Source organism: Lipophrys pholis, assembly GCF_963383615.2.
Source record: "Lipophrys pholis genome assembly, chromosome: 11".
NCBI classification, from domain to species: domain Eukaryota; kingdom Metazoa; phylum Chordata; class Actinopteri; order Blenniiformes; family Blenniidae; genus Lipophrys; species Lipophrys pholis.
The window spans coordinates 12,956,523-12,983,983 of NC_137631.1; the positions used below are offsets into that span (position 1 = coordinate 12,956,523).

General features: G+C 41.1%; 1 protein-coding gene across 1 annotated transcript in view; it reads left to right on the forward strand.

Annotated features, from left to right (window-relative positions):
• The first annotated feature begins 202 nt into the window (after positions 1 to 202).
• The window catches only part of tp53i11b (tumor protein p53 inducible protein 11b), a 38,318-nt gene continuing 11,059 nt past the window's right edge, over positions 203 to 27,461 (forward strand). Inside the window, exons 1-2 of the mRNA XM_080474739.1 lie at positions 203 to 292; positions 26,285 to 26,422. Coding sequence (XP_080330865.1) covers positions 26,294 to 26,422 — 129 coding nt within the window. The 5' untranslated portion in view covers positions 203 to 292; positions 26,285 to 26,293. The remainder of the gene's footprint in view (positions 293 to 26,284; positions 26,423 to 27,461) is intronic.

A 27,461-nucleotide genomic window follows, 5' to 3' on the forward strand; every position in this document is an offset into this window, starting at 1 on the left:
TGTGTGTGTGTGTGTGTGTGTGTGTGTGTGTGTGTGTGTGTGTGTGTGTGTGTGTGTTTTTATCATCTTGTGTGTAACGTGAAGGCGCAGAGATGACTACTCTGAGGATTACGGTAGAGCGAGTGCGGTGTGCGTGCAGCGGGGAGGTCCGGGGTCTTACGGTACCGTTCAGCCCCCTGGATAGTGAGCGATGCCTCTCCTCTCCACACACTAGCCGCTCAGCTCTGCCGCCGTACCCAGCGAGGACGCCTCTCTCTGCGGGTAAACTCTGGACGCCGCTCCGCTCCCCGCTGTAAGTCTGAAGCCGCTTTATTTCACTTCTGCGGGTTTACTTTCACACGCTCCTGAAGAGTTAACAATTCATCTAGATTATAATCCTGTTTTTTCTTTGTGAAAGGGGCTTTTGTTTCGTCCGGTAAAGTACTTAATGAGATTTTTTTTTTTCTTTAAACTGAGCATGGCGCACTCTTTTGGAAATTAAAAACAGTTTTAAGTTCATGATATTCACGCACAGCCAATGTGAGCGCTGGTCTTTTTCTCTTATCCTCTTTATTTGTTTTTATTTCTAGTAGGTACCTTTTATAATAGTATTATCGGCTGCGTCATCCCACCTGGTCTCTGCGAAGTTATTGTAATGTTTATGAGTAACTAATTACTTTATAACCCAATTCAACTAACGTGCTTTTTAATTATGTACAATAAGCGTTTCTAATTAACGGTTTTAATGGTTTTATAAATGGGTGAACTCAGTGGAAATGGCTCTGCTCACCAGTTTTGTACTGTTGTGCGCCCCAGGACACCTCCTCTCTTATCAGAAACATCATTTAGGCCAGTTATAATTGCAATTGAAGGCATTTAAGCCGGAAATGCCACTGTAGCAGCTGTGTTTATCAACAGGAAGAAGGTAGATTAACATACCTCAGAGTGGTGTAACGTCTACGCAAACATGAGAATGAGTTCATGTGTCTACACGGGTCACATTTCACAAGCTTTCTTTTGTCATTTTAAGTGCGACTAAGCAAAATAATCCACCAAAACTGGCTGCAGAGTTTGTGCACTGTGTTGGATGGCTGCCGTTCATTCTTCAGTCTGAGTCTGCTCCACACCCACACTTGACATTATTGTTTGTTGTGTCAAGACTTGTCCCGAGTTCAGTGGCACTGCAGCAAACAGACCAGTCATGCTCTCTGTATTTAGCAGCCTGCAGGGTGAAACTTTCACTCCTCGTCAATTCAGTTTATTCATATATTGCAGCAATCCCAACAAAGCAACCTATGCCATTTTACATTCGAATGATTATTTGGAAAGGAAAATGTCCACTTTCTCCAAACTTCCAAACCGTGTATGTCCATTCTTTCAGTTTGGAGAAGGATTGACAACCGCTTGTGTTTTTCCCCTCAAAGTTACACCATGCTGGGTGCATGCTCTTGCATTGACTTGCCTACATTTGCAGTGCTGCAGGCAATCCAACACACAACAAATCCTGACCTGACAATGTTGATCGGGGTCAATCACAAGTTTGATAATGACATGAGGGCAGCACCACAATGGCTTCATGAAACTAAATGTAATAACTCGAAATGAAAAACAAAAAAGGCTCATTAGTTAAAAAGATTATGTCAACTGAAGGATTTTACTTCACAGCATGAAGCCTTTTGGGTTGTTATTTGGTTAGTGTTTTTTTTTTTTTTTTTCATGATTTAATGCTTATTCCCATGGCAGCAGTCATACTGCTTTCCTCTAATAGTTTTGCAGTGAAGAATTTGCATCTCACCTCTGCGCTGTGGGTGGGCGGGGGTTTCTAATTGTCTGAGGAGGTAGAAAAGATGAAACGGGGCTTCCTTCACTGTTCTTAATGCTTCTGGTTACAAAGTTTTCAGCTTTTATGAAGACATATTAAAAACTGTCGAGTGGGCTGGTGTGGATATGTGTGTGAGTGATACTCTGAGTGTTATGATGTAGCCATTAGCCTTTTTTCCGATTGAGGTTAAATGTTCAATAAAATCCCTGTCCTTTTGAACTCGTGCAACCATAATCAAACCGTTAGGTTGGCTCTCGCAGCGGGCACTCTAAGTTCTGAAATCAGAAGTGGCTCTGGCAAATGGGTCAGGTCTGGTTTGGCGATGACCTTTTAGACTACTTTGTTTTCCCGTGAATGCTTGTGACTGCAGGACAGTGTCACCTCAGCCAACCCTCCAAGACTCTTGCAGCTTTTGTTGCGAGCTCCCCTCACTAATGGCTCTCACGCGGAACAGCATCACGGCTCACTGCTTCGCGTAGAAGTGTTACACATCGTCATACAGCTCTGCTTAATATCTGACCAATGGAAGGGAATATTACATTATGGTGGAGTTTCCCCTCTTGAGAGGTTCAGATTCACTGCGGCCCATTTCCAGTTTGTCCCTCCATTGCATTGTGAAGCCGGTCTCAGTGGAGCTGTGCCGTGATGCTGAAATGATCCTTGGAGAGTTAAGCGGCAGCATATGTAGATGTGTCGCTCTGTACTTTTTGTTGGGAGCCACTGAGGCAGGCAGCAGCAGCAGCACGGAGTACAGCTCCAGGCGCTCCCACAGGTCCTTCACATAGTCTTGGTAAAGCAGATGGTAACCCCCACCCCTTTTTTTTTTTTTTCTTCCTTTTTCTCTGTCCATCAACGACACAAAGCACTGCTATGCATCGCCATTTGAATAGTTATTTTTGGATCAGCTGCAGAGGCATACATTTGCAAAGAATGAGATTAAGATTAATGTTGAATTAGGTGCCTGTCCCTGATGAATCAGACTGGGTGGCACAAAATGAGGATTTCCTCAGTGCAACAAGCTTTACTTTGACACTTGTTTTCGTCTCTCTTCTAATTTTTCATTAAAAAAAAATAGACAAAACATTCCATCGAAATAAATTCACAGCTCTCGATGTGCTCTCTCTTGCTTGTGCAGCTCTCTTAGTAATTGTCTGCTTCGACGTGTTCTTCAAATAGCAGCAATTGTGATTTCCTTCAGTGAGATGGTGGTTAGCTATATTTAGTTTCATGTATCTGGGCTGACTTTTGGTCTATTTCGAAGGTCAAGTAGCAATATTATTATGCCAATGTGGAGGATGGGGCTCTTCCTGGGGTCTTGGCTTTTAATTTCCTACCGCCTGCTGTGACATCGAGTCAGCCTTGGGCTTTAATAATGACCCTCCAGCAGATGTGCTACAGTTTATTTCCAGTGGACAAGATTAGGCAGGCCAATAGCATATGTTGCGGTTCAGACGGGGCTGTTTTTATTGCGCTCATAGACCGTCAAGCTCATTGATTACATGTGGGGACGACAGAAAAGCAATTCCATTGTTGAATGGTTGCAAAACGCTGCTGACAATTTTCTGTGTATATTTGGCAAGTCGTTACCCTTAGGCAGTTCCAGCTGTCAACATAAACCCATGGAAATCTAATCCGGGATTTATTTTCTTTGATAACCTCTTAACCCCTCGTGGTAAATGTTGGACACCACTTTGTGTTGTTGTCTCAGTAAATACTTTTCTGTGCTCTGTTATCCCCGTAAGTATCGGCCTTCACAACGATGCTGCTTACCTTGATAAATTAACTGAATTCTGAGTTGGAGTACAACCGGCAAGAACAAACAAATGGGAGCAGTGACATTGATGTTAAGTGGAGAACGCCTGAACTCCACTGTTAATATGTGACTGATTCAGAATTGTTTAGTGCTTAGCGTACGTGTGTTACAAGGCCTGCAGTCACTCACAGGGAGGTTTATGTCGGGCTGTGGTGGTCAGCTGTTGGGTGAGCTCTGCTGTGTTCGCTGGCTGTTCAAGTATGTATGTTTCTGTGTGCACAGAGGAACATTGTGCTTGTTTTGGCTGTTCCTCTGTGAGTATGTGTGCATGTGTGTGTTTTTGTCCCTGCATTACTTTTTTCTTTTTTTTTTCTCCCTCTTTTTTTGCCCGGTTTCACATTTCTCCCCTTGCCATTTGGACAAAGTCACCTTTCACTTCTCCCCATCAGCGCTCGTACGTCTCGGCTAACATTTTCACCACTTGCCTCGTTCGTATATCCGGGTAGCTGACCTCTTGCAACCTTCTTTTTTTTCTGGGGGGATTTGAACAATTCGGAGGCAAAAATGGAAAATTTCTCTGCGTCAGAATGTTAAGAACTGAAGCAGCAGTTTCATCTCTCTGTAGGTTCAGCCTGTTATACCTTAAAGCTTTCTTTGTGCAGGCTCCGTAATCCCTAACCATCAGTTCTTCTCTCTTTCTCATTTATTAGCGGCTGTTTTAAAACGGTGGGCCTCACCAGCTGAACATTCAGGTCCCACGAAAGTCAAACTCTTAATAATTATATAATCATAAAAATAGTGAGCGGCATTATGGAGCAGATAATGTCCTGGGTTCAGAGAGAGGTTGCTTCTCTTAAATAGTTTCCTTCTTAAACGAATGGGAAATAGATAACTTGAGGGCACTTGTAAGAACCTCTTTATGATCATTTTCTGATGCTACTGAAGTAAAAAGCTTAACCCCATAAGGTGAATTAGATTACTTTCTTTTGAAATATCTGATGTGTGTTTAATTTGTATTTAGTATCTTATAGGTAATAGTTTTACTGTTTTTCTCTTAATTGTGATGTCTTTTTACAGACAGAAATGATAGAAGACATTGTTGGAAGAAAAAAAAAAAAGACATCCCTCTGATCCACTGCACAGTTCTTGTTCCTGCTTCTCGTGAAACTTTCTGTTGGCCCCATCTGGGAAATCCACCGCTTCAGAACATCTTAGTATTAGGCACTGTCCACACAAACCAAAACAATCTTTGTTCTTCACGTCAAATTTCTCCACTCCTCAACCCGTTTTCGGGCTCCTAAAACACTGTGCCGTGTGGATGGTCCGCCAATAACAATGAGGTTACATGAAGCGGCACTGTCGCGTGGACAGGGCCTTAGATAATAACTTTTGAAAAACCTGTTTTGTTGCAAATATGTTACCAACATTTGTTTTTGCATCTGGATGCAGCAAGCAAAAAGTTGTCCCCGCTGTTTTCTCTGAGAAACTGTTACTTTCTTGCCTTGTTTTAAAAATGCGTAAAACCATGTCCGTTTTGATGCCTGACTTTTGCATATTTATGTATTTCCAGTAAAAATTCTTCCAGGTAGGGGATTTGTGGTCCAGATTTGTTTATGTCCAAAGTCAGTGCTGATGTCGGTGCAGAGGAAAGAGACTGACTAGATTCAGTCCTCAGACATCTGACAGACTGTCACCGTTCCACAGGGTGAGAACTATAGTGGAACTTAATCTGAAAGCGCTCCAATAATATATGTTTGACATTTATTTGGCACAGATCCAGTTGTAAATGCTCGGTTATCCAATAGACACAAGACTAAAACAGCAAAAATGACCGACTGGCTGCATTTCAATGAGCCTTTATTGGCATTAACGTCATTTAGACTCAAGGCTGAACAGCACAGCAGGATTGTGGCCAGTTTGAGGTGATTTGTTATACAGCAGACTATAAAATAATATTGTCTTTAAAGAATGGAGGATAATCATTTATCGCAATCGTTTGTGTGATAATCTGCACTGATAGTATCAGCTGTATGTATGAAATTACCAATTTGTGTTTAATTGTGTTCATTAGTGTATTTTTTACTTTCATGGATTTTGAGGTATTCTCATCTCTTTTACCATTTCTTGAGAGGCCTGCTTTTCAACTCAACCTTGTCTGCAACACAGAACACATATCAACCTTCACCACCAGTGTTTATTTTCCCTTGACGTTGCTAACAGAGTTTGGGTCAAATGCTTTTCTAACCTTTAATTTACACCATCACACCTGCGGCACATAACCACCGCATACCAGAAACGGTCCGGCTCTCCGTGGGAAATAAAAGACAAGTTTATTTGTGACAAAAACGGAATGAATCTGCAGAGGAGATTGAGGCAGACAGCAGGTTCCCACTCAAAAGGCAAGATGAATCTGGTCGTTTTGTAAAATAAAACATGTTGTGTTGACGAGAGCTCAGAATTCACTCCATCATTTCAATATAACATCCTACAAAGTTGCAACAGGCCAGAATTCAGAGCCACAAAATGGCAAAGATTAAAGAAACATAACAAAGCAAATACCCAGTCAACCTCTGAAACACTGCCGGGAGAACTATTGCCATGATTGACAGAACAAAACAGCTCCTGCTGTAAAGTACCCTTAATTTAACCCTCATGACCTCACTTGTCCCCTCCTTCCTACACATTGCAGATTGGGGGATCTGATATAGGTCAAGATTGCCCAACGTCAATGTACACACGTCTAATTAGCACAATAGTAGTCACCATTTTCAGACTAAGTAAAACAATCCTGACATAGAAAAAAACCCAAGTTTACATTTGTAGTCGAACCAATGTTGAAGTGATGTTTCCCTGTTTGGGAGCAGCTGCTTGTCAGCATTGTGAATGTCCCCGTTTGACCTTTTGTGTAGCAACGAGTGACTTTTCCTGCTGTGATGGTTCAGACAAGGATTGGAAGGTCAATGTGATGACATACTTTTCAGATTGTTTTCTTCTGACTTACGTTGGCATAAATAGGCACTAAACTCCCCCAAAGAGGAGTATTGCCAACATGACTGGGAAGGCTGGTCACTGCCGTGTGTAACTCCGGCCTTACATAACCCTGACTCCCTCCACTGATTGATTAATTGATACACATTTCTGTGGGAAGCCTTTATTGTATTTTCTTGAAATATAAGAAGCTTTACAGAGTAAAAGTCACATATTTAATCAGCAAGGAGATGTTTTCTCTTCTAGTAACATGAGCTCAGCTGGATTGGGCTGGCTGCTATTTTGAGGGGTATTAACTGAAAATAGAAATGTATTGCTTTGTAGCTTTACCGATGAGAAGAGGTTGCTGTGCAGAATAGCTAAAGGTTAGAGGTTTCAGTAGGTACAAGCATTGTATACTGGCAAATGCAGTTGCATCAGTTGTATCCCTACAAGACATCCCTCAATGTAAATTTCTGTATGATACCACACTTACATCATCATCCATACAACTAAGAGTGGACAATTTATTGCAAATCTATTGTTGACGCAACTTCAACGTGGACATATTGCTAAAAACCAATGAAGAAGAACAACTTGACAGTCCAGTCACAACGGGTGTAAATGAATGGCAAGAGACAGAACAAAGCAAAGTACATCCATTGTTGATCTGATATGATGTATCTTAAATCATATTGTTATTGCCATAACCAACAACGTAATCAGCTACATACAAAATATAAATAATAAAAATGTAATAGGAGCAGTGCACGCAGTTGACTTTAAAGAAGAGGATTAGATACTTAGTGGTCTTCATCTGTTTGGATTGTATATAGAATCAAGATTTAGGACATTCAATTCACTTTGGATTTCTCAACATGTCAGCTTCACATGTTAGGTGATATAAAGTCTAAGGTTACAGGCGAGGCAGGGAAGATCTTTACTATGTGTAAATTATGACAAACTGGAGTACAGACACACACACACACACACACACACACACACACACACACACACACACACACACACACACACACACACACACACACACACACACACACAAACTACTTGTGTGTGTTTCTCACTGTGTCAATCAGAGAGCTCTGATTATATTTTTTCGCTAGAATGTGTGCTCAGTGTGTGTTTCACTCTCAATTATAAGGTGAGAAAAAAGAAAAGAACTATTCCAGATTACGATGACTGAACTGCAAATTTGTTGTGTTTTTTTTTTTTTTTTTTTTCTTCTTCCTTCACCGTAGCGTGTAATATCTCTTGACTATTTTAGTCACATTTGCACGGTGACAAGATTGACATGGCGGGTGCTCGCCAGCTGTCAGGAGCTACTGGGGATTCAATGTTTGGTGGAAGTTGCGTGGCTGGGCAGAGGTGGAGAGCAGACCGCCGGCTCTATGATTAAAGGATGACCCACTCTCCCACCTGAGCCACAGCTGCCCCATTTGTTTTATATTCAAAAATGAATAAAACTCCCAAACCTCTGTCTTATCGATCTGATTTAACTCTGCGGATGATTCATTATTTTGCACTTTTCTTGTTGGAAATTAATAGGGCACACCTGTCAAGGTGTCATGGGAAACCTTTTTTTTTTTTTTTGAAGCATTTACAAATTGGGGCAGGTAGAGGCAGATTGTTGCAATCAGTTGTGAATGTGTGAAAGAGCTCACTGCTGCAGGCTCAAGCCTGTCCTCTCTTCTTACTGCTCTATACCCTGAGGGGAAACCGTTCCTCAGAAATGTCCCACCGCATAGACTACAATACTCATGTTGTATTTTCTGCTGTATACATGTCTTCCTACTGTAACTGATGCCAGTTATTTAACAGTTTTCTGGCAGCGGCGGCAGACGGTGTGTAGTTACCATGTCTTTAGGTCGAGGTCAGTGCCAGTCGTCTTTCAGATGGGACATTTCTTGCATTGAATATCTTGTGAAAGATAGTCCTTAAATTGATTTCTATTAAAACTGTAATTTAAAACGGTTAGTAACCCTATCTTTCAGCTGGACATTTCTCCTGACACAATAATTTCACTATGACATTGCCCAGCTCTAATAATGTGTTTTCTTTGTTGACTTTGACTTGGTTTCAGACATTAATTGGGCAGAAAACTGAGCCCGTTTCTGCTTTTGCAAAGTTTAATGTTCTCCTAAATAGATTGCGATAATGCAATCACAACCACAGTCTTTTGCCAAAGGAACAAAGTGTAGTGAACTGGGTCAGGGAAACAAATACAACCTTTCTCCTGATTAGATATATACTTCATAGAGCTTGATCATCAACTATCCTGTGCAGGCATTGATTTGCCACCGGCGAAGGTTGATTCCCTCATTTGTTTCTGTGTAAACTCAGCTGAGCCCACATGGCATTTGTGGTGCTCACTAAAAACCTGATTAGCGAGCTCCGTGGGTGTATGTGCGTTTACCAAGAAGTGACTCTGGCATGCAAGAAAAAGACTTATATAGGACGTGACCAGAGATAAATGGAGGATAACTGTGGCCGTCTAAAAACCCTTCCTTTCGTTAAAGAAATGGGAAAAACGTGTGGATCCAATGCTGGAATAATCAGTTTCAAAGGACTAGTATGCTGTCACACTAAGTAGCCCTATTCACCTGCATATTTGACATATGACTGCACAGTGTGATGTAACCACACACATACAAAAAGAGCTTGAGTGCAATGTTTATTGCTCATACAGTGCTACCCTGCTGCACACTGGTTGTATGAACATCCCTCAGCCAGGTTTCTGCAGCACAATCCTCCACAGTCAGACATCTTTACTCATACTTTCCAAGTGTAGAATCAAGCCTGTCTGGCTCAGCGTTTAAAATAAAACAAACATGTTACTGATGGGACTTATTGAATCTGCATTTTAACATTTAGTATTTGCTCATATCCTGCATATTTTCATATAGCTAATCTAAGGCACCAAAATGTCACCGACCTTAATTTCATAGTCTCCTATGCTGCTCCGGTGCAGACACGTTTCTCTCCTCACGTCATTGACACGAAGTTAATGAATAGATCCAGACCTCAGCGCCACTTTTCTTTCTACCCTGCAGTTACAACTTCTTCTCTGCTGATTTGGCTTTTTTCTAACCTGCAGTACTCACTGGACTCATCATGACTTCATCATGTGACTCTATGGCTGTGCTTACACTTCTTGTGGTCTAACTCTCTTCCAGACCCCAAATGGCAATAGGCTTTTGTGATGTGCATGCACCAGCCGTAACAGCAGGACGACCTGCCTCATGTTGCATCAGTCCTCCTTTTGACCCATCGAGGATATTAGCGGCAGATTCTTTAAGTTGTGAGGTTAAATCTGTGATGTCAACAGCTCAAATAACTTAGTTGCATAACCTTGCTGAGCGAGGCCACTGCCATCAGGGAGCACTCTTTTAATGCTTTTAATGGAAGTGTATACATGGTCTGCAGCGACTTTTATGTAAGTGCTACATGTCCATGTAACACCCACAGGTTTTGCCAGCACTCTGTTATTCACTTCACCTGTCAGTGGCAATAATGGATGATCTTTGTAGAGTGCAGATAACTGAATGATTAAAGTTTGCATTCCAATAATTTGAGATTGTTTTGGTGGTGAATTCACTTAGTATGAAGAGCTTGTTTCTATTTGAATATCATCCTAACCAGTAAAAACATCCACTGAAATATCAGAGTTCCAGACATATTTAATGACTGACATATCTTTCTCGAAATTTCGGAGTGGAATGAGACTTTAGTCTCCGTTCAAATGGTCACAAATGAACTGCAGTCACACTGAACCTGACAAGCAAGAATGAACCAGCTTGTAATGAAGAGAACAGCAGCTAAATATTGTGATTCCAGTATTGAGGACAAACGTCATGTTTGCTTCCTTGAGTGTCACTAATCTTGACCATTGACAAAATGGCTTATATAAATCATGTACTGATGGAAATTGTAAGAGGAAGCATCAAACGGCATGAAGACAAATGTGTTTTCTATTGACAGCTTTAATTACGGCTTTAACTGGTTATTGTTTTTCCCAATGTGGAAGAGAAAAGTATTAGCTACTTATCTTTCCTGATTGTTGCACTGGATTGTGCAGCAAAGCTTTGGCTTTTCTTGGCTTGCATTTGAATAAAGTTTGTACGTATTGGTGCAAAAAGGTGATTTCATCAGTTGAGCTCAGAGTGTTGTGAAAAGTTGGAACAGTCCCATTCTCTTCACAACACACATGCAAAGATTGAAGATCTGCCTGCACCGGATGATTTTGTCTAATTCATCACCAGCAAAGATGACTTTTATTTGATTCATTTGTTGCTATTAAAGCAAGCTGATGTTAAACCCCATCTTGTTAACATGTGCATTTAATTTGTGAATCACTTGTATTTTCTGCAGACACTGAAGAGAAAGGTTGAGGTTTGGGGCAGGGTGTAGTATGCATTGTTACAGGTATTGATTTTCTGTCACAGAGAACCTTTATTATTTGCACTCTGTCTGCAGTGTGGGAGCATGATGGACAAACCAATCACACACTCTGAATAGTAACAAGATTGGTGCGCAAGTGTGTTGGCACCGATGCGGCTGTATGAATTGCACTTTGCTTGAGAAGGGTGCTTTGTTTACTGATAGGGTGGATTGATTCAAGGATTTCTGTCATTGCATCTGAGATGGTGACTTTAGAAACAATGACAGTCTGATGAAATGCTGAAATTGGTTTTATGTTAGACTGGAGGGCTGTTATGTGCTTAGAGGAGCATCTCATGAGAGTCTTGTAGGTTTCATACGGTGCATTTTTCTGAGTAACACATGCACTGTGTTATAAGAAAGCTCATGAAAGCAGAATTCGACACGGTATTTTGCTAAGTACAGCGTGACCATTCATTTTCATCCATTCATTTAGTCAACTACAATTTTTGAGTTTAGTAGATTTCAAATCTCAATGTGTTCATAAGCATCAGTACTGTATGTGAATGTATAAATTCATATTATGTCTATACTGAAGACACCAAGGACCCACATTTAATGCATTGTGGTGTGCACAAATAATTTCATCTCTCTGGTGTGGAGGCCAAACCACCGAATAGAGCTTCACGTTTCCATAAATACTGAGCATGATGACATGTAAAGCGTCATGTTCACAAGGCTCCAACTGGAGCTTTTTCACAGAATGATTGGAGCGACTTTCTATGAGATCTTTACAAACACACCATATATACATCAATGTCACCAGATAATATAATTGAGGCAGTGAATTTTGGTTTTCCTCCAGTGTAGATCCAGTTGTTGGCATTTTCCTTAAACATTTAAAACATAGCGTGCTGCACGACGGAAATGTTGGCTAAACTTTTCAGTTTGTGTGACTGGAGCGCCTCCTGAGGCCTGTGGCGGTGGAGTTGTTGTGGTCCACACCAGTGTGGCGTGCTCACATCCCCCCTACTAGACCTACGCCCACTAGGTAAGCCTAAAAGCAGTTGGTGTGAAAAGAACCTCATTTCTTCTATGGAAGAAATTATTAAGAATATATTACAACACTGTCAACTGGCATCCAAATAAGTACATACTTCTTTATTTGAACAAGGTCTTCTGTCGGTGCGTATAGGCTGTTTGTATCCCTTGTTGGAGTTGCACAAAATGTGGTACTGTTCATTTTATTGGTGTTGGATTCTTGAGGGAGACGGAAATAGGCACTTCTTTTGTTTTTAACAAGATCACTGTATTGTCTTCTTGCTTTCAGCAATACAACTTATCACATTGTGTTGAACAGAATCCTTGTGCTGGCATTACAACTACAGCAAACACAAGATAACACATCAGAAGAGGAGCAATGCGCCACACATGGCACAAAATAACAGGCAGCCTCTCAGTTTCGCTGTTGTTGCTCCGTTTATTTTCTCTCTAAAGCCAGTAAAGCTGAGGCCAAATCATGTGAATTTAGAGATTCAGCTTTTTCAGTCCCAGTGTAGAAATTTGGTTTGAAGACTGAATGAAGAAAATACATAGACAGCTGTGATTGACGTCGTATTTCCTTTTCTTTGCTGGTATTGTAGTGTCAAATGTTGACCAAGGTAATTTGTCACTCTGGACAGCAGATAAATGAAATGTCAATGTCATTTTTCCTTGTTAGTTTTGACCTACACATATATTAATCCCGTCAATACAGCAGTTTGCGAAATCATAAAAATGTATTATTAGAAGCAGCATTGGGAGTATTCTAGAGCTTGGAAATTCACTGCTACTGTGTTCTCACTTGTTTTGTGTTTCTGTGTCTGGTATCAGTGAGAGAAAGTGAACTACAGTTTAATTTTTCACATACAAATCCCTTATTATGTCTTCACGGTCACATATTGTCTAATCAGGGACTCCACATTGCTACCCAGGCCTCAAGTGTGACACAGTAACATGGAACATGTTGTGCCTGATATAAGGTGCTTATGTCTCAGTATTGAAGCAGGGAGATGAGCTGCACATACACTTGGTCATTTCAGCCGTCCCCTCCTCATAAGAAGTAGAATTGAGTTCATTGCTATTTGCATCTTCTTATTTGTGCGTACGCATCCATTACCACTACCGGGACTTGTATGAGGGCGAGCGCTCGCGTACGTGCTCAAGAGAGGAAATGAGACTGCCAAGCATAATAATGTAGACATTTAATGTAATTAAGCACATGTTTCAGGATGCCAAAATAATGACAACACAGTGGCTATTTTAAGGGGCTCTCTTTGACCTTTTCTGACAAATTAATTCCACGCAAAGAGATTGTCAGTGACGCAGGTTGAGCCCTCAAAGGAGTACTCTCCAGCATCTAGCAGGGCTGCTTAGCAACCAGGTAGCGCTTCAGTAGGCAAACTAAGAGAGGAGGAAACAAGTCCCAGGCTTGAAATAGTTATAATGCAGCAGCTCGGGTATCAGTCTTCGATGCAATTAAAATAGTTTCGTTGACTGCAAAATAAACACTTGGAACAGAGCGAAAACAACATAGTGGACACTGAAACAATCAGCCAAAAAGAAGATATTTCCATTCTCTTGCTCAGTTTCTGCCAATGTTTCACAAGCCCATAGGTCCACAAATCACTGGGGACTTTTACAATGTGTTTCTAATCAGACCCACAATTGATTTAGCCCCGCGAATCACAGCACTCTCTGTTCAGATCCATTTTGTCCGCCTGAAACGTCAAAGATTCTAAAAAAAAAACGTCTTGCTGTGTTTTTGATGAGAAAAAAACAACTGGTTTGTGTTCCGGCAGGGGTCCTCCTGTGTGGAGTTGTTCTGTGTGCATGCTCGTCTTTTGCATGGTTGAATTGATATGCCAGCTTCCTCCCAAAGTACAAAGATACATTTTCTTGTGGCATTTGGTAATTATTTGTGGGTCTGATTGTGCTCGTTTTTCTTTGTAGGCCCTTTCTTGGATGGACAGTTCTCCTGAATTTTACTCATTTTCAGCTGGAACCTCCAGTGACGTCCTTTGCTTGTGATTTAAAGTGGAATAAAATGGGTATGAGTGATAGGTAGATTGGTTGGATTCCTCTGCCAACCATCCAAGTTGGAATTTTTCTGAATTACAACATTGGATAATGTAATCAACAGTGAAGAAACAAAACTACTCAACAAGAACAATCTTCCAGTAAAACCAAACCACTGCATCTCAAAAAATTTAAACACTCTTAAAAGGTTTGCACACTTACAACATTTTAGGGACACAAATTAATTTCACATAAAACAAAAAGCCAGCACGTACAAAATGAAAACTACAGAGAAAGTGCACCCGGGATTCAAACTTTCCCCTGTGAGGCGAAAGTGCTAACAACTAACCCACCGGGCAGCTCATACTCTCAACATAAAAAGATATTCAAATATTTCAATAGACTATATTTTATTTTCATGTCCTATAAGCTGAATAAAGTTTAAAAAAAAAAATGCTTGAAATATTTCAGCCTGTCAAGGGGAAAAAGGTTTTCCATAGTTTCAAGTTTCTATAGCTATAGAAAAGAATAGGAGAAGAAACGATGAGCTTCAGGATAGGGACTTGTCACGCTAAACCAGAGATTCCTGCAGCAAAGGTCAGAAAGGTTGAACAAAGAGGAGAAAATTCTGACTAAATCTTAGTGGGAGCGAATAGGAAGGAGATCCTACAAGGACATTTGAGAATATTCAACCTCAAACTTTCACCCAGCAGAGCCATTAAAGTGAGGGGCTAGAAGCCTAAAATGTCTCAAGGTAGTGCGGTAAAGACAAAAACAACCATCGGATGTGCATTAGGCCTCGCCTCCGTCTTACGGTAAAATAGATTGTGTAGCAGACGACTGTGTAAACAGCTGTTGGTCCATATAATCTGAGCGCTCTGAGAGTTGGGAAGCAAAAAAGATATGCTTCAGTGTTTTAAGTTCTCACTTATGGGTGTATGGATAAAGAAAATGTTTTTGACCTTTTGGCTTTCTCTGGGATCACAATAAAATTCCTGCTTCACTTTTGAAAAGCACAGATGATTTCACCCCATTTTAGTTATTCAGCGCCTTGGCCAGCATGGTCCAAGGAGCTGAAAGATGCAATCAGAAAAGTCAGAAGAGATTGTCTGCAAGTCAGAAAATAGCTGAGATTTCCTTATCCAAAAATAGACGTATTGCTTTCAGCCGTTTAGTAACCGAATCAATGTACGTCAGACACAGACATCCAGATTGTTTTATTAGATTCTCAGACGTGAATCACCGTACCTCCGTAAGCCGAGGATTTATTTACAGGGCCGTCTTGACACTGTTTCTTTTAATAAAGTGGAAAACAATATTTTTTATCTCGAGAGAGGAGACAGCTTGTGTTGTAAGTCCAGGAATAGAAATGATGGCAGAATAAAATCTTGTTTATTTTACAACAGTTGGTTCCTGTTTCTGGAGCTCATGACACAGAGGATCTTTTTCCCCTTTTGGCAGAGAAGAAACGGTCTCCTATCTGTGCAGGTACTCGTATTTCTCAAGAGGCAATGGCAGATATAACACAGTTTCATATTGCATATAGCATTGTTCTGTTTTTCATTGGTGAAATTTCACTGACTTTTCAATAGTTTCTAAGGCATTGTGGTAAATTGACCCACAAGCTAAAACGTGCCTGTTCTGTTCAGAACATGCTTTTTCTTTTAATTATTTAGTTTCTTGCGAAGAGCAGTAATATTATCCTTTTCACTAGAAGGGAGTTAAGATACAAAGAAGAAAATCTACTGGCGTGTAATGTGCCTGCAGTCCGAAGGGGAAAGTAATTGGGTGTGTAAAGGTTTGTCAACTAATAACCGTTTGTTGTGCGCCATTAAAGCCTACCTCATTAGATTGCTTAATTAGTCTTGCCAAAGAGTTACCCTGGACAACCAGCATTTGACATCTGGTATTTCAGGCTACCTGTGGCTTCGCTGCACCACCACAGCCTCCAGTTCTTCTGATTTAACTGTGCACCAAACAAGGAGTGTGTTTGTTTATTTTGGGGCACCACTGCACCAGACAAAAACCACACTCAAACACATACATTCAAATGATAATAACAAGTGTAGTTTTACAAGGTTGCTGAGATGAGCGAGTCCCTCACTAACATAATAATTACACATAAGAAGTATTCAATTACTGGTTGAGTCACAGCAGTGTCTTACACTGTTCCATTGACGGAGCTGGGTAGTTTTGTGTTGCCTCTCTTGGTGTGTACATTCGAAGGTGGGAGATGGTTGATGTAATCTATTCCCCATGTGCACCGGGCACCTCCTGCTGAGCTCTGATGGCTTTGCTCCTAAGAGAAGATCACTCGCCTCCCAGCTGAGCGTGTGCACAAAGTGTCAGCCCCACTTTACCTCACCACATCCGAGCTGCTTCTGCACTGGATTCGCAGAGAGCCCGCTGCATCGAGATGGTTTGAGAGATAGGAAGACCAAACTACACTAGTTGAGCCTCTCCCTTTCAATCCTATTCCCCACATGGGCCCAGTGTAACAGAAGGTGAAAATAAACTACCTATCACACTTACAAGCCAATTTCGTGGGAAATGGAATAACATATTGTCAGTACTGTCTCCTGTTATTAGTTTTTTGACTCTCAGGCTACCCCTACACTGACCTGAGTAGAAGACATTCCCTTTTAGTATTTGAATTCCTTCATTCCCTTATGCTTAAGTTTTGGTTTGCCGTAAGGTTTACAGTACAGAAATGCCTGAAGTTCTTGTTCTTATCTCACATGCAGCATCATTTGGCATGTATTTGCAATGTGCCAAGTCATTCACTGTAGAACTGCTTTCATATACAAGCAAAAGCAATAATTAAAATCCACATAAAACAAGGGCTTTGGCTATTATCAAAGCAAGTGATGGCATTTTTTCCCCCCCTGTGGCTCTGAATTCTGGTCTATTCCTGTTATTCACTACACACAAGTGCATAAAATTAACCCAAATACATTGCAAACTGAGAGAAATGAGGGTTTTAAATTGCAACGTTCTCGGGAAAAAAAAGATTCAGGCCAACAGCGAATACATTCACGGACCACTTCACTTCATACACTGGTACAATCTAATGTAATCTAATGCAACCTTACAAGGCCTTCACAAGGGAAATACTGTCAGCAGAGCAATAATCATTTTATAGGCTGTAGATTGAACTGGTGCTGGGCTAAACTATGTATTGTGATTAAATTTATAATATATTTTATTGGATTGACAACGCATAGTATTTACTATTTCACTCAGATTCTACATATGCTGTTTGACTCGTTGATTTTAATAAGAGCATAGAAGAACAGAGCAGTGCTCTCATGATGTATTTCACGTCTTTTTATTTTTCATCTTTCTTGATGGGTTTTCATGCCAAATAAAGTTGAAGGGTTGTCATGACTGGAACAGGAGACTGACAGGATGTCAGTATAGACGCTGCTGGACTACTGCATTGTTAACTTCATCATTATCCGCAGTCCTGGCAGCTGAGTGCATGGGACAGTGCTTAGCAATGTTTGCAGTTGCACATTTGTGTGTGATAACTCCAAGCCTCTGCTTGCGTGATACTAGTAATTTTGAGGCCATGTTTTGCAACAGATGTTGTAGTAACATCTCATTACTGTGACGGCAGGGACAGTTGGCTCTGTGTGTTATCGTGACTCCCCAAAGGTCTTTACCAACCACTCTAGGAATATCCTTACATAATTGTGTTGGAGTGAAGTCGACCAACAGAAGAGTAAATTCCCTTGCGGCAGTCGATGATGTAATATGTGAATATTAGGCAGGGAAATTCCAAATCCCAGTAATCATTAGAGCCAGTTCACTGCAGGCTAACCATCCCCAGATGATCCAGCGGCATTAATCTTGTGGACTCAGCACAATAATCCATTGATAGTAACTGAGAATGAGTTCTCTTTTCAGACTCAGCATGTACAGTTCCTCTCTGTGTCGTACATCCTACAGTTTCCCGGGCATGCATCTGTGCCCTGTTTTGACTCATGACTGGAATTCTCCGCCTTCACCATTTCCCTTTGTTTATCTCCAGCTGGCAGAATTGCTGCTGTTGGTGTGTATCTGTTCTCTCTGCCCCTTCACCGCATCTGAACCCTGTTTGTAATTTCCCACAACGTTTGAAGCGGCACCTATTAGCCATGGGAATCCATTACTTTCGGTGATTTGAAGAAGTCTTGAGCTCTTACAACCCCCGGACAGCTGGATACATCCACAGGATCAATTCGCCTCGCTGACACAATACAATACTGCAATCTGTGTCGAGTGCATGCACTTGATGTAGCTGAATTCACGTCACAGCTGAGTAAAGGTGTAACTGCTGGAAGATGAGAAGGCACCATTTAGCATTCTTCCTGTCCATGTGTCTATAGTTGTGTTGACAACATTTAGTGCTGAAGTCTCATTGAGCAATCACCCCCTTATGATGATGGCCTTAATGGGTCTAAAATGAACTTCCACAGCTACCATGCACACATTTGCATCAAAATTAATGAAAAACTTCTGTATTTTCGAGGCTAAGTGCATTGGTTTTCTACCAGTTTTGCGGTTGGTGTCCCACCACCTTCACCAGCACCAGCACTTCCACTGCAGCTGAGCTTTATTTCTGTTTGTCACATTAACGTAATGAGTTAAGTCCAAGCCTCTCTTGTTATCAGATGAAACAAAGCCATTAATAGTGTTGCATATTTACACCACCAGCTTAAGTTTAAGCACTAACAACAAGTGTAGAAACGCAGGGTATCACGTATAACATGTGCAGGCGGTGACTCTTGTGCTGCCTGAATTCATAAAATGGTGCTGTGACTCAACAGTTTATGCAAGGTTTGTTGGACGCTAATGCACTTGGTTCTACTCACCTACAAAGACAATGGAGCAGAAAAATACAGATGAGAGTGTCATTAAGGACTGGTACAAATAAACTGTGCATTTTCCATCTTTAGAAAACCTGTTTCATTGTTGAGTGGTATACAATAAATGTTCTCAAATAATGGGTGGGGCGGGGCTGGGGGGTCTGTTAAGTACACTGGATGAAATAGAGAATGTATACATTAGTACATGTATAGTCAAATGTATTGACTTCTTCCACTCTAACATGACGCCCTGCCACCAATCCACAGGTGTCCACCTCTGTAGTGAAAGAAAGAAAGTAACCAAGCATACTTTCTTAATCCCCTTGTGGAAATTCCTTCTCTGCATTTAGCCCATCCTATTTATCGTAAGCCTTCCCTATTCATGAGGGAACAGTGGGCTGCCATGGTGTGGTGCCCGTGGAACAGTTTGGGTCAAGGGTCTTGCTCTGGGACCCACAGTGGTATCTTGTCAGCAGTGGGATATGAAACTGCAAACTTCTGATCCCAAATTTTGGTTATTTAACACTGCATCTATCAAGCCATACGAAATGCTTTTCTTTGTATATTTTTGCTGAAAAAATAGGGGTCCTCTTATATTTGGGGTCTAATAGTCAGCTGTGAATGTTTGGATGAGTTCGGCATGACAACAACATGGGAGGTCTCAGAAACAAGAGGATAATGCTGGATTTCATGTGCCAACACATGACTGGACTAGTCAAATGTCCAGCACCTTGATGATCATACCAGAGGGATGGCAAGCCAGCTCCAGGTGTTGTTCTTGTTTAATTGCCATCAAACAGATTTGTAATGCTAAATCCAAAATACCTTGGATGGCAATGAGGATGACATGTTGTGGGAGGAGCAGGCAGACCCGGAGCATGAGAGCAATGATAGCTGGAGCGAATTAAGGAGTGGGAGTCTGTGCAAGGAAAAGTCTGATAAGAGCGTATATAAAACTCAGTTACCAGGAGAAATCATATAAATTTGGAAAAGCTTCACTGTTCAGCCATACAAACACCTGTGTGTCTGTGTGTACACCCCTTCATGTGTCTATGTCCTGGTACAAGAATTCAAATTGTTATTGACAGCTATTTAATTAAATTTCATGTTCCTATAAGTTTTTCTTTAGTAAACAAAATTTAATTTGCAAAACCTTTTTTTGAAATGTGTGTAAAGTTGGTCCATCTCGAACACTTATATACTATATTGGGGGAGACCACACATTTGTGGGTGTCCTTGAAAAGCTTAACACCTGCAGACTAAAAACCGAGCCTCTACAGTGAACATGTTGCTCCATGGGACTGGACAGTCAGATCGGCCTTTAGCAAAATACAAACTCGCATCTTCCCCAGTGACTTGAGACTGTCACACATTATCAATGCCACCATGAAGAGGGAACACAATTACAAACTGTGATAGGTGTGATTTTCCATCTACTTTCACCAACAACAAACACATCAGCCCAGTGAATATGGCATTTATTCAATGCGTAGTGATAACACAGGGGTAGTTGTACAGTATGAAAGTACCAGATGTTTTTTAAAGGACCTCGTATACATTTTTATTGCATCATCTGTTGGTAATGGTGGCAGTCAGTGTTTACATAAAAAGATAAGACCAAAGGTAAAGCAGTTTAGGGTTGTGAAAAGAAGAGTAAAAGGTCCAGTGTAGGTGAAATCTTCCTCCCACACAACGTTCGGACCTCATTACAGTCACACATGCCTCACAATTGTTTTCTATTTCTACTTTTTCTTGATACCACCTTGCAATATTGGCTTGTGTTATGACTCAGTGAAAGAGTGAACATATTCATGAACACGGCAGACAAGAGGATTGTTTTTAAAGTTAGATTTATTATTAGGTTTCTCCTGGGTTGTTTCTTCTTCTTGTGCTGTTGTGTTGAAGAGTGTACACTGGAGGAGTACACACAAAAAACCCTTGTCCACCTGTGCCCCCAAAAAAAACAAGAAAAATTGAAGTAGGAACTGAAAGATGAGCATGAGAGGCCGGCCAAACAGAACAGTAACAGGTGCAGTACCGGGCCAACCCTATACAGAGCGATAGGAGCCAGTACTGACACCGGGCTGATGGAAAATAAAAAATAAAAAAAATCCAGAACAAAATGAATGCCAATAATAGGACAGCCGGTCCAGCCAAGCCAAAACTACTGCTAACAAAGAAGCCCAACGGCTCCCGGGAAGTCAAAACAGAGCGAAGTGGCAAAGCTGACCGCGGGAACGCGCATGGAGACGAGGCGCATCCCGGGAGGCAGAGATGGAGCGAGCGAGTCACTGAACGAGACCCGGCCTATTTATAGGCAGAGCGAGAGCTTTTAAATAAGAAAATACTACAGAAAACTAAATGGACTCGCCAAACAGAATAGGCTCAAACCGCTTAATGTATAATAACTGGATTAAGAAAAATAACAGGGAGAAAATACCAATTGGAGAAAAAAAAATGGGAAAACGTGCCCTCGAAACATAACAGCTTGCCTCGTTTCAATAAGGTGATATTGCATTGATCTTCCCCTGACAGCTGGCTTCTCTCTGATTGCTTTGCTACAACTACAAACAGGCTGATTTCTTTTCAAGCTCAACCAGACGCCTTATAGATTCTTGTAAGACATAGTGAAACTATAAGAACTTTGAAGTGTCCTTAAATCTTCAGACACCTATTGTGTACAACAATCCATCAAGCTCTTGATACATTTCACCCGGATTACTGGGTTTGTGGCTAAAGAAATTACAAAACGGTATGATAATCATGATCTCTGGAGAATGACAGTTTGTTTATCTTCATTTGTCTTCATATCTGCATCGTCGGTGCTGCCAATGGAACATACATGCAAAATAGCAAATTATACAATTATTAAATTGTTCAAAAAAATCTAATGTAATAGTTATCAAGACATAAGTTTCCAATGTGGGTCATTTCAAGCGGCGAAGCACCAACCTCACCAACCCGGGAATGAAGCTGCACATAAAGTCGCCTGATTCCACTTACTGGTTTGCTGCACCCATCTCGAGACAAACAACCATCTTTTCTCTCTTGATTTGACATCTGCTATCCAATAAGGGTCAAGAATGCTTCAAAATTCAGCAGGACACCAAAGACTTTGTCCTGCTGTTCTCACCTCAGGTTACACTGGACTCGAGCTTCATTCTTCATCCCAAAGCATTATTGCTGACTCTCCTTGTGTGCCATCTTGTCTTAGCATTAATCTGGTGCAGCTCAATGTCCCAAACATGGTAAAGAGGCCGCTGAGCAACCGTGTCTCGTGTTATTTATGGAAGAGAGAAGAAGCAGACTGTCGAATCTGCTTTCCTATTTTGAGTAGCACATTTGTTCACAGTTGCTCTTCCACACCCACACATAACTTTGTTCCTATGATACAGCTAATTTGCAGAACATCGTTTGAGTCACAAATGAGATCTTCTGGTAGTTTCCACCTTTCCCTTTTTCTTTTGTTTTTCTTCTTTTGTTCTGCTCATATTCTCTTTTATGAACAAAGACCTTTTCAGCCGAGGTTTTTGAAAAATGAACTTCTGCTTCAGGATATCTACTCTCAGACTCGGTTCTTCATTATTTATTGCTCACTTAATAATTCATCATTTTCTGTGACTCATAGTTTTTAACTGCCTTCCTGTGTTAGTTCCGTCATTAAGCGAAAGACTGAATTGTGCCCATTCATATGTTTCTCCTGAGATCAAATGAGAATTGTGTAACATTAGATTGTAATATTGTAATTATCATGAAAACTGTTTATCAAACACGTCTACATGGTAGACTCCCAGAGTAAGGCAAAACCCTCTTAAATTTCATTGGAAGCCACTTGTTAGGAAACCTCGTCTTAACTCCATTTGACCGAAGAGAGATCGCAGTCGCCTCATTTTTCCGGAAATGTCACCTGAAACGGCATTAAGAGTGACATCAGCGTCACTCATGGCTGTCAACTACGGCATTGTCAACAAAGGTGGTTTCAATCATGGAAGGTGCTTTCCGTAATCAAGAAATGATTGGTCCATTGGCAGTTGCTAGGCAACTGCATCGGCATTATTCTCCCAAGTCAAAGAGCACTGGTGGGGGGATTTAAATGGAGAGGCATATGACGACATTTCAGCATAAGAGAGGGTTACCAATGCATGCAGTGAGATGCTCCTTATTTGCTGTTTTAGCACCGATGGGAGGAGGACATGATGGTGGTAAACATCAATAATCAAGGGGCCATGTGCATTGGTAGACAGTCTCATTATATTGAATCCATGCCTTTCATTTTGCACCTCAGAAAAAAAGAATGTGATGATGGACGCAGATGTTTTCATTACTGTAAATGGGAAGGCTGAAAAAAGCAATTGATCAGTTTTTCAAATAAACACTAGGATTTCATAGCTGAATGGCATAAAGAATATATCATTTTGTGACTCTAACCTTCATTTAAAAATGTTACATGCACAATAATCACATCGCAAAGCATTATAATAAGGCACACTGGGCCCGCCATCACACGCTTGATTTACTGCTTGTAGTACTAATGATTCCCTTTTTTTCTCTTGGTGATTTATCTAATTGCTTATTTCATCTGGCAATTAATGAGGCAAATGCCTCATTGCAATTTCATGAAGGATGCACCTCTTAAGAATGTACAAGTGCTTTATAAATGTCTATGTAAAAGAGAAGGAAGAAGATGTAGAGAAGAAGCTTTTTATCTGTTTTTATCACCTATGTGAAAAGATAAAACCTGCATATTTGGGGAAATGTTGAAACTTGATATACATTGATTATTAAACAATGATCATTTGATTAAGCATTCCTATTTAGTTCCCTATATTGCTTAATCCATCTATCCAGATTTGTGCTGGCTCATTATATTGTCTTCAGTGTAAGGAAAAAGTTTGCCTGCACTGTTACCAGACTTTCCCCTCTCCTCCTGGTGTTGCTCCTCACGCTGATCATTAGGGAAAAGGAAAGGTCTGGTGCCTCTTGCTCACTGTGGAAACCTTCAGGAGGGTATTTGACTACAGAAGCCTGAGCACATGCTGTGTAACCTTCACTCACCTCTGCAATCCTAAATGTGCATGCCATTCCCAGGGAATGCTGTCCTGCCTTTGTGTATGTGTCTGGCACAGTTGTGCTGTCAGATTACTGACAGGGTTCGGTGGTTTTCACCACCCACGTGATCAAAAATAGGGTTGACAAGAGAACAGGTTAGAAAGGACTGGAGAATTAAATGGCATTCAGTTATGGCCACATTTGCCTTTGTTGCATTATCTTTTTATCTCATCTAATTGAAACTATATTAAATCCAATAAGACACATTTCATTAATAGAGTCAAAGAGTGGCTGCAAAAATACAACTGGCATGAACAGCAGGTCATTACATCACAAATGGCAGACCACCGTGTGCTTGCTACCTTCAGTAGGTAATTGACTCAATCGATTTTTCTGCCGGAACAGTTTTGATTACCTAGATGACCATTTGACTTCACACCGAGTAGTTCAAACACAGATTTCCAATATGTCTACTGGTCACGTGTCACTGTCAGTAATTATAAGAATTATATCAGTTCTACACTGAACAGGTCATCACAGAAATGAAAAATATATTCATTTTATTTTTGTGGGCCATTGGGTTTGAGGACAGCTGTGGCCGGCTCGATCCTTCATCTATCCATGTCCATTTGTTTTGCGATTTAGTGTCCTTGAGAACAGCAATAAACTGCCGGATTCTCCCGAATGTGTGTGAGCACCTTGGATGGCAGTCGTCATCATTGGTGTGCGACAGATCATGTGAAGCATGTCAAGACTGCTAATGCGCTAACATGCTCTATATCAGTAAAGTGATTCCAGATTTAGTGCTTTACCTTGTGCAGGTGATCCTTATACTGTGCATCAGCTGTATGCTTTCCGGAGAAAAAGAAAAATTGTTTTTATTCACCTGCCTTAACTGAAATGGTGATGCATGAACTCTGAGTTGTTTCATGTTTGCACTCAATGGTGTCTCTGCTTCTTCCCTTGATACAGAGATACTTAGCCTCATCACTCAGAGAGAACATCAATACACACTGTTGCTTTACAGATAACCCCCCCACCACCACCACCACCACCCCAGAGAACGGCCCTATTGTACAGCCATAGATTTTGAAACAACTGGTTAGATTTTGTACCTGTTCTTGCCCATGTTGGTGCGTGACTCTACCTCCTGACAGCAGAGGTAACTTTAAGTCAATGATAATCGGCCTTTATTTGACTGGTTTGTCCCCGTTGAATCCAGAGGCATTATCCATTGATGCTGATCAATAGGACCACTGCAGTCCATCCACAGCCAACATGGCAGGAAACCACCATGGCTGTGCATTAGCAGGGTGATAGAGTTTCTATTGTCATCAGAGCTGGCGTGTGATAGAGAATTTGTACTTAAGTTGATTTTTCAAGTATGTGTAATAGAACAACACTTTTTACATTTGAAGAGAAATATCTGATTTCTGCTCCTGACATGTTTTTCAAAACCTGATCAGTATTTATTTTTTTTTCCATCTCTGAGGATGTTTCAAAGTTACAGCGAACGTATTGAAGCAGCTGAGGGTGACCGCTATTGTCACAATTGACAATTACAAGCAACACCATTAATGGATGAATAGCAAGATTTACTGTTTCATTTTCTATGATAAATCAAACAGGGAGAAAAAAGTTTGTCACTTTTCAAAGTCCTATTCTCTGATATGCTACATGATGCAGTGACGTCAGTAGCCTGGTTAGCGATTGTAAAATGTGTGTACATCTGTGTCAAACAGTGATAAAATAAAGCAATTCAAAGGACAATGACAAATAATAGCAGTGGTGTGGTGGATCAGATAACCTTGTAAACCATTGATTTCCATGGCATGGTGACAAACGTGGCGTTAGCGAAGGTATGCACTCTACTGAGTGCCTGCTCTAGTTTAGTTTAAAATTGAATGTCGATGTGTGTCATTGATAATCAAACCATGGATCCATATGTACATATCTCGACTTTGGGCAATTTTGCTGAGTAGACAATACAGACCGTTATTGAAACCATCTGCAATTTACCGGGTTACAGGTTGTCAGTGAAACTCGATATGAATCAGTATGACAGTGATGTGCTTTGGTGTGCACCAGCATGATTGCTGCTGTCTCTGAGCAGTAATCTCGGCAGACTTGCAGAACATCTGGTCCTGCTTTGAGCCTCACTTCAGAGGGAGTCTTTATCCCTAACCTGTACACGATAGACTGGTATTATGTAATGTTGTGTAATGCAAGTCTAAAAGGGAATTGTTTGTGGATTAGGAGGTACTGTACCTCTTCCTGCTTGTCTTCAGAAAGATAGTTCAAAACTTAGCAATCAAAAAAATGCAACTGATGTTTTCACTTAAATCTGTTTGACAAACTTGCAGTTTACGCCAAACAATCATGTTTTGTCTGATTGTACTTCTGTTTCAGGTGTGCACCATGGCATCTAAACCTCACCCGCCTCTAATGAAGAAGCACAGTCAGACAGACCTGATAAGCCGACTGAAGAGCCGGAAGATCCTGGGGGTCGGTGGTGAGGATGACGATGGCGAAGTGCACCGCTCAAAGGTCAAGTCACTTCACATGAACGCATCCCTTCTAAATTGATTCAGAATGGACAATAATGGAGAGAACATACTTGAATGGCCTATGCATTTGTGCGACTCCATAACCTGAAAGTGCTTGTCTTAAATGACTACCTTTTACATGGATCCACAGGAATCCATAGGTACTTCAGAAGCATTTGTTAACCCTAAGAACAGTTATGGATTTTTGTTAAAAGCTGCAGTGGGTCTGCTAATTGGCTCATCACTGTCCCATTGTGTGCATTTGCTCCTTGTGCCTCGCTGAATCTAGATCACATAATCCACTGAGCTCTTTCAGCTCCACTGAGATGTGACTGGCTCTCTTGGGAGACCACCTGCCTCCTACATCTTATGTATTCCCTCGTACATATAGTCAGAGGATGCCTAAGCACAACAGCACACACAGTGGCTCACAACACAACACTGAAAGTTGAAAGTTAACAATGGATGCTTGTGCTGTTAAATATCAGGATTTCAATAAGTCATTATTTTTTTCATCAGATTGCATTACCATGAGCACCGACATAGCCGATCGTTCGCCGCTGAAATATTAATCAGGCAAGTGGGAGAAGGGAACAGAACAGAAGGGAGCAGGCATACGGTGGCTGCTGATAGCGTGTGATGAGATGTCGGCCCCCTTTTCTCAGCCCTCCCGAGTGTTTGTTTTCTCTCTCCATGTTTTAGCACGGAGTCTAACCCAGACATCTGCCACTCAGATCCCTGTCACCGAGCCTCCCGATGGAGGCGGAAACACAGGCCCATGAAGAGAATCAATTTATGCCTCAATTTCTATGCCAATAATCTGGACAAGAGTTTTGAATTTTGACTGTAACAACTGAGGGTCTTTCATGAGTCACTGCAAAGCAAAGCAACAGTTTGGTTAATGCCGCACAATATTTCCCATTTAGAGTAAAATTGTTGCCTTCATGTTGCGATTGGCCTCTTGTTCTGCTCAATTGTTCTGCCACTCATGTTATTTAATCTATCCTTGCCACAGATTTTTTCGGAAAGAGAGCCCTTGG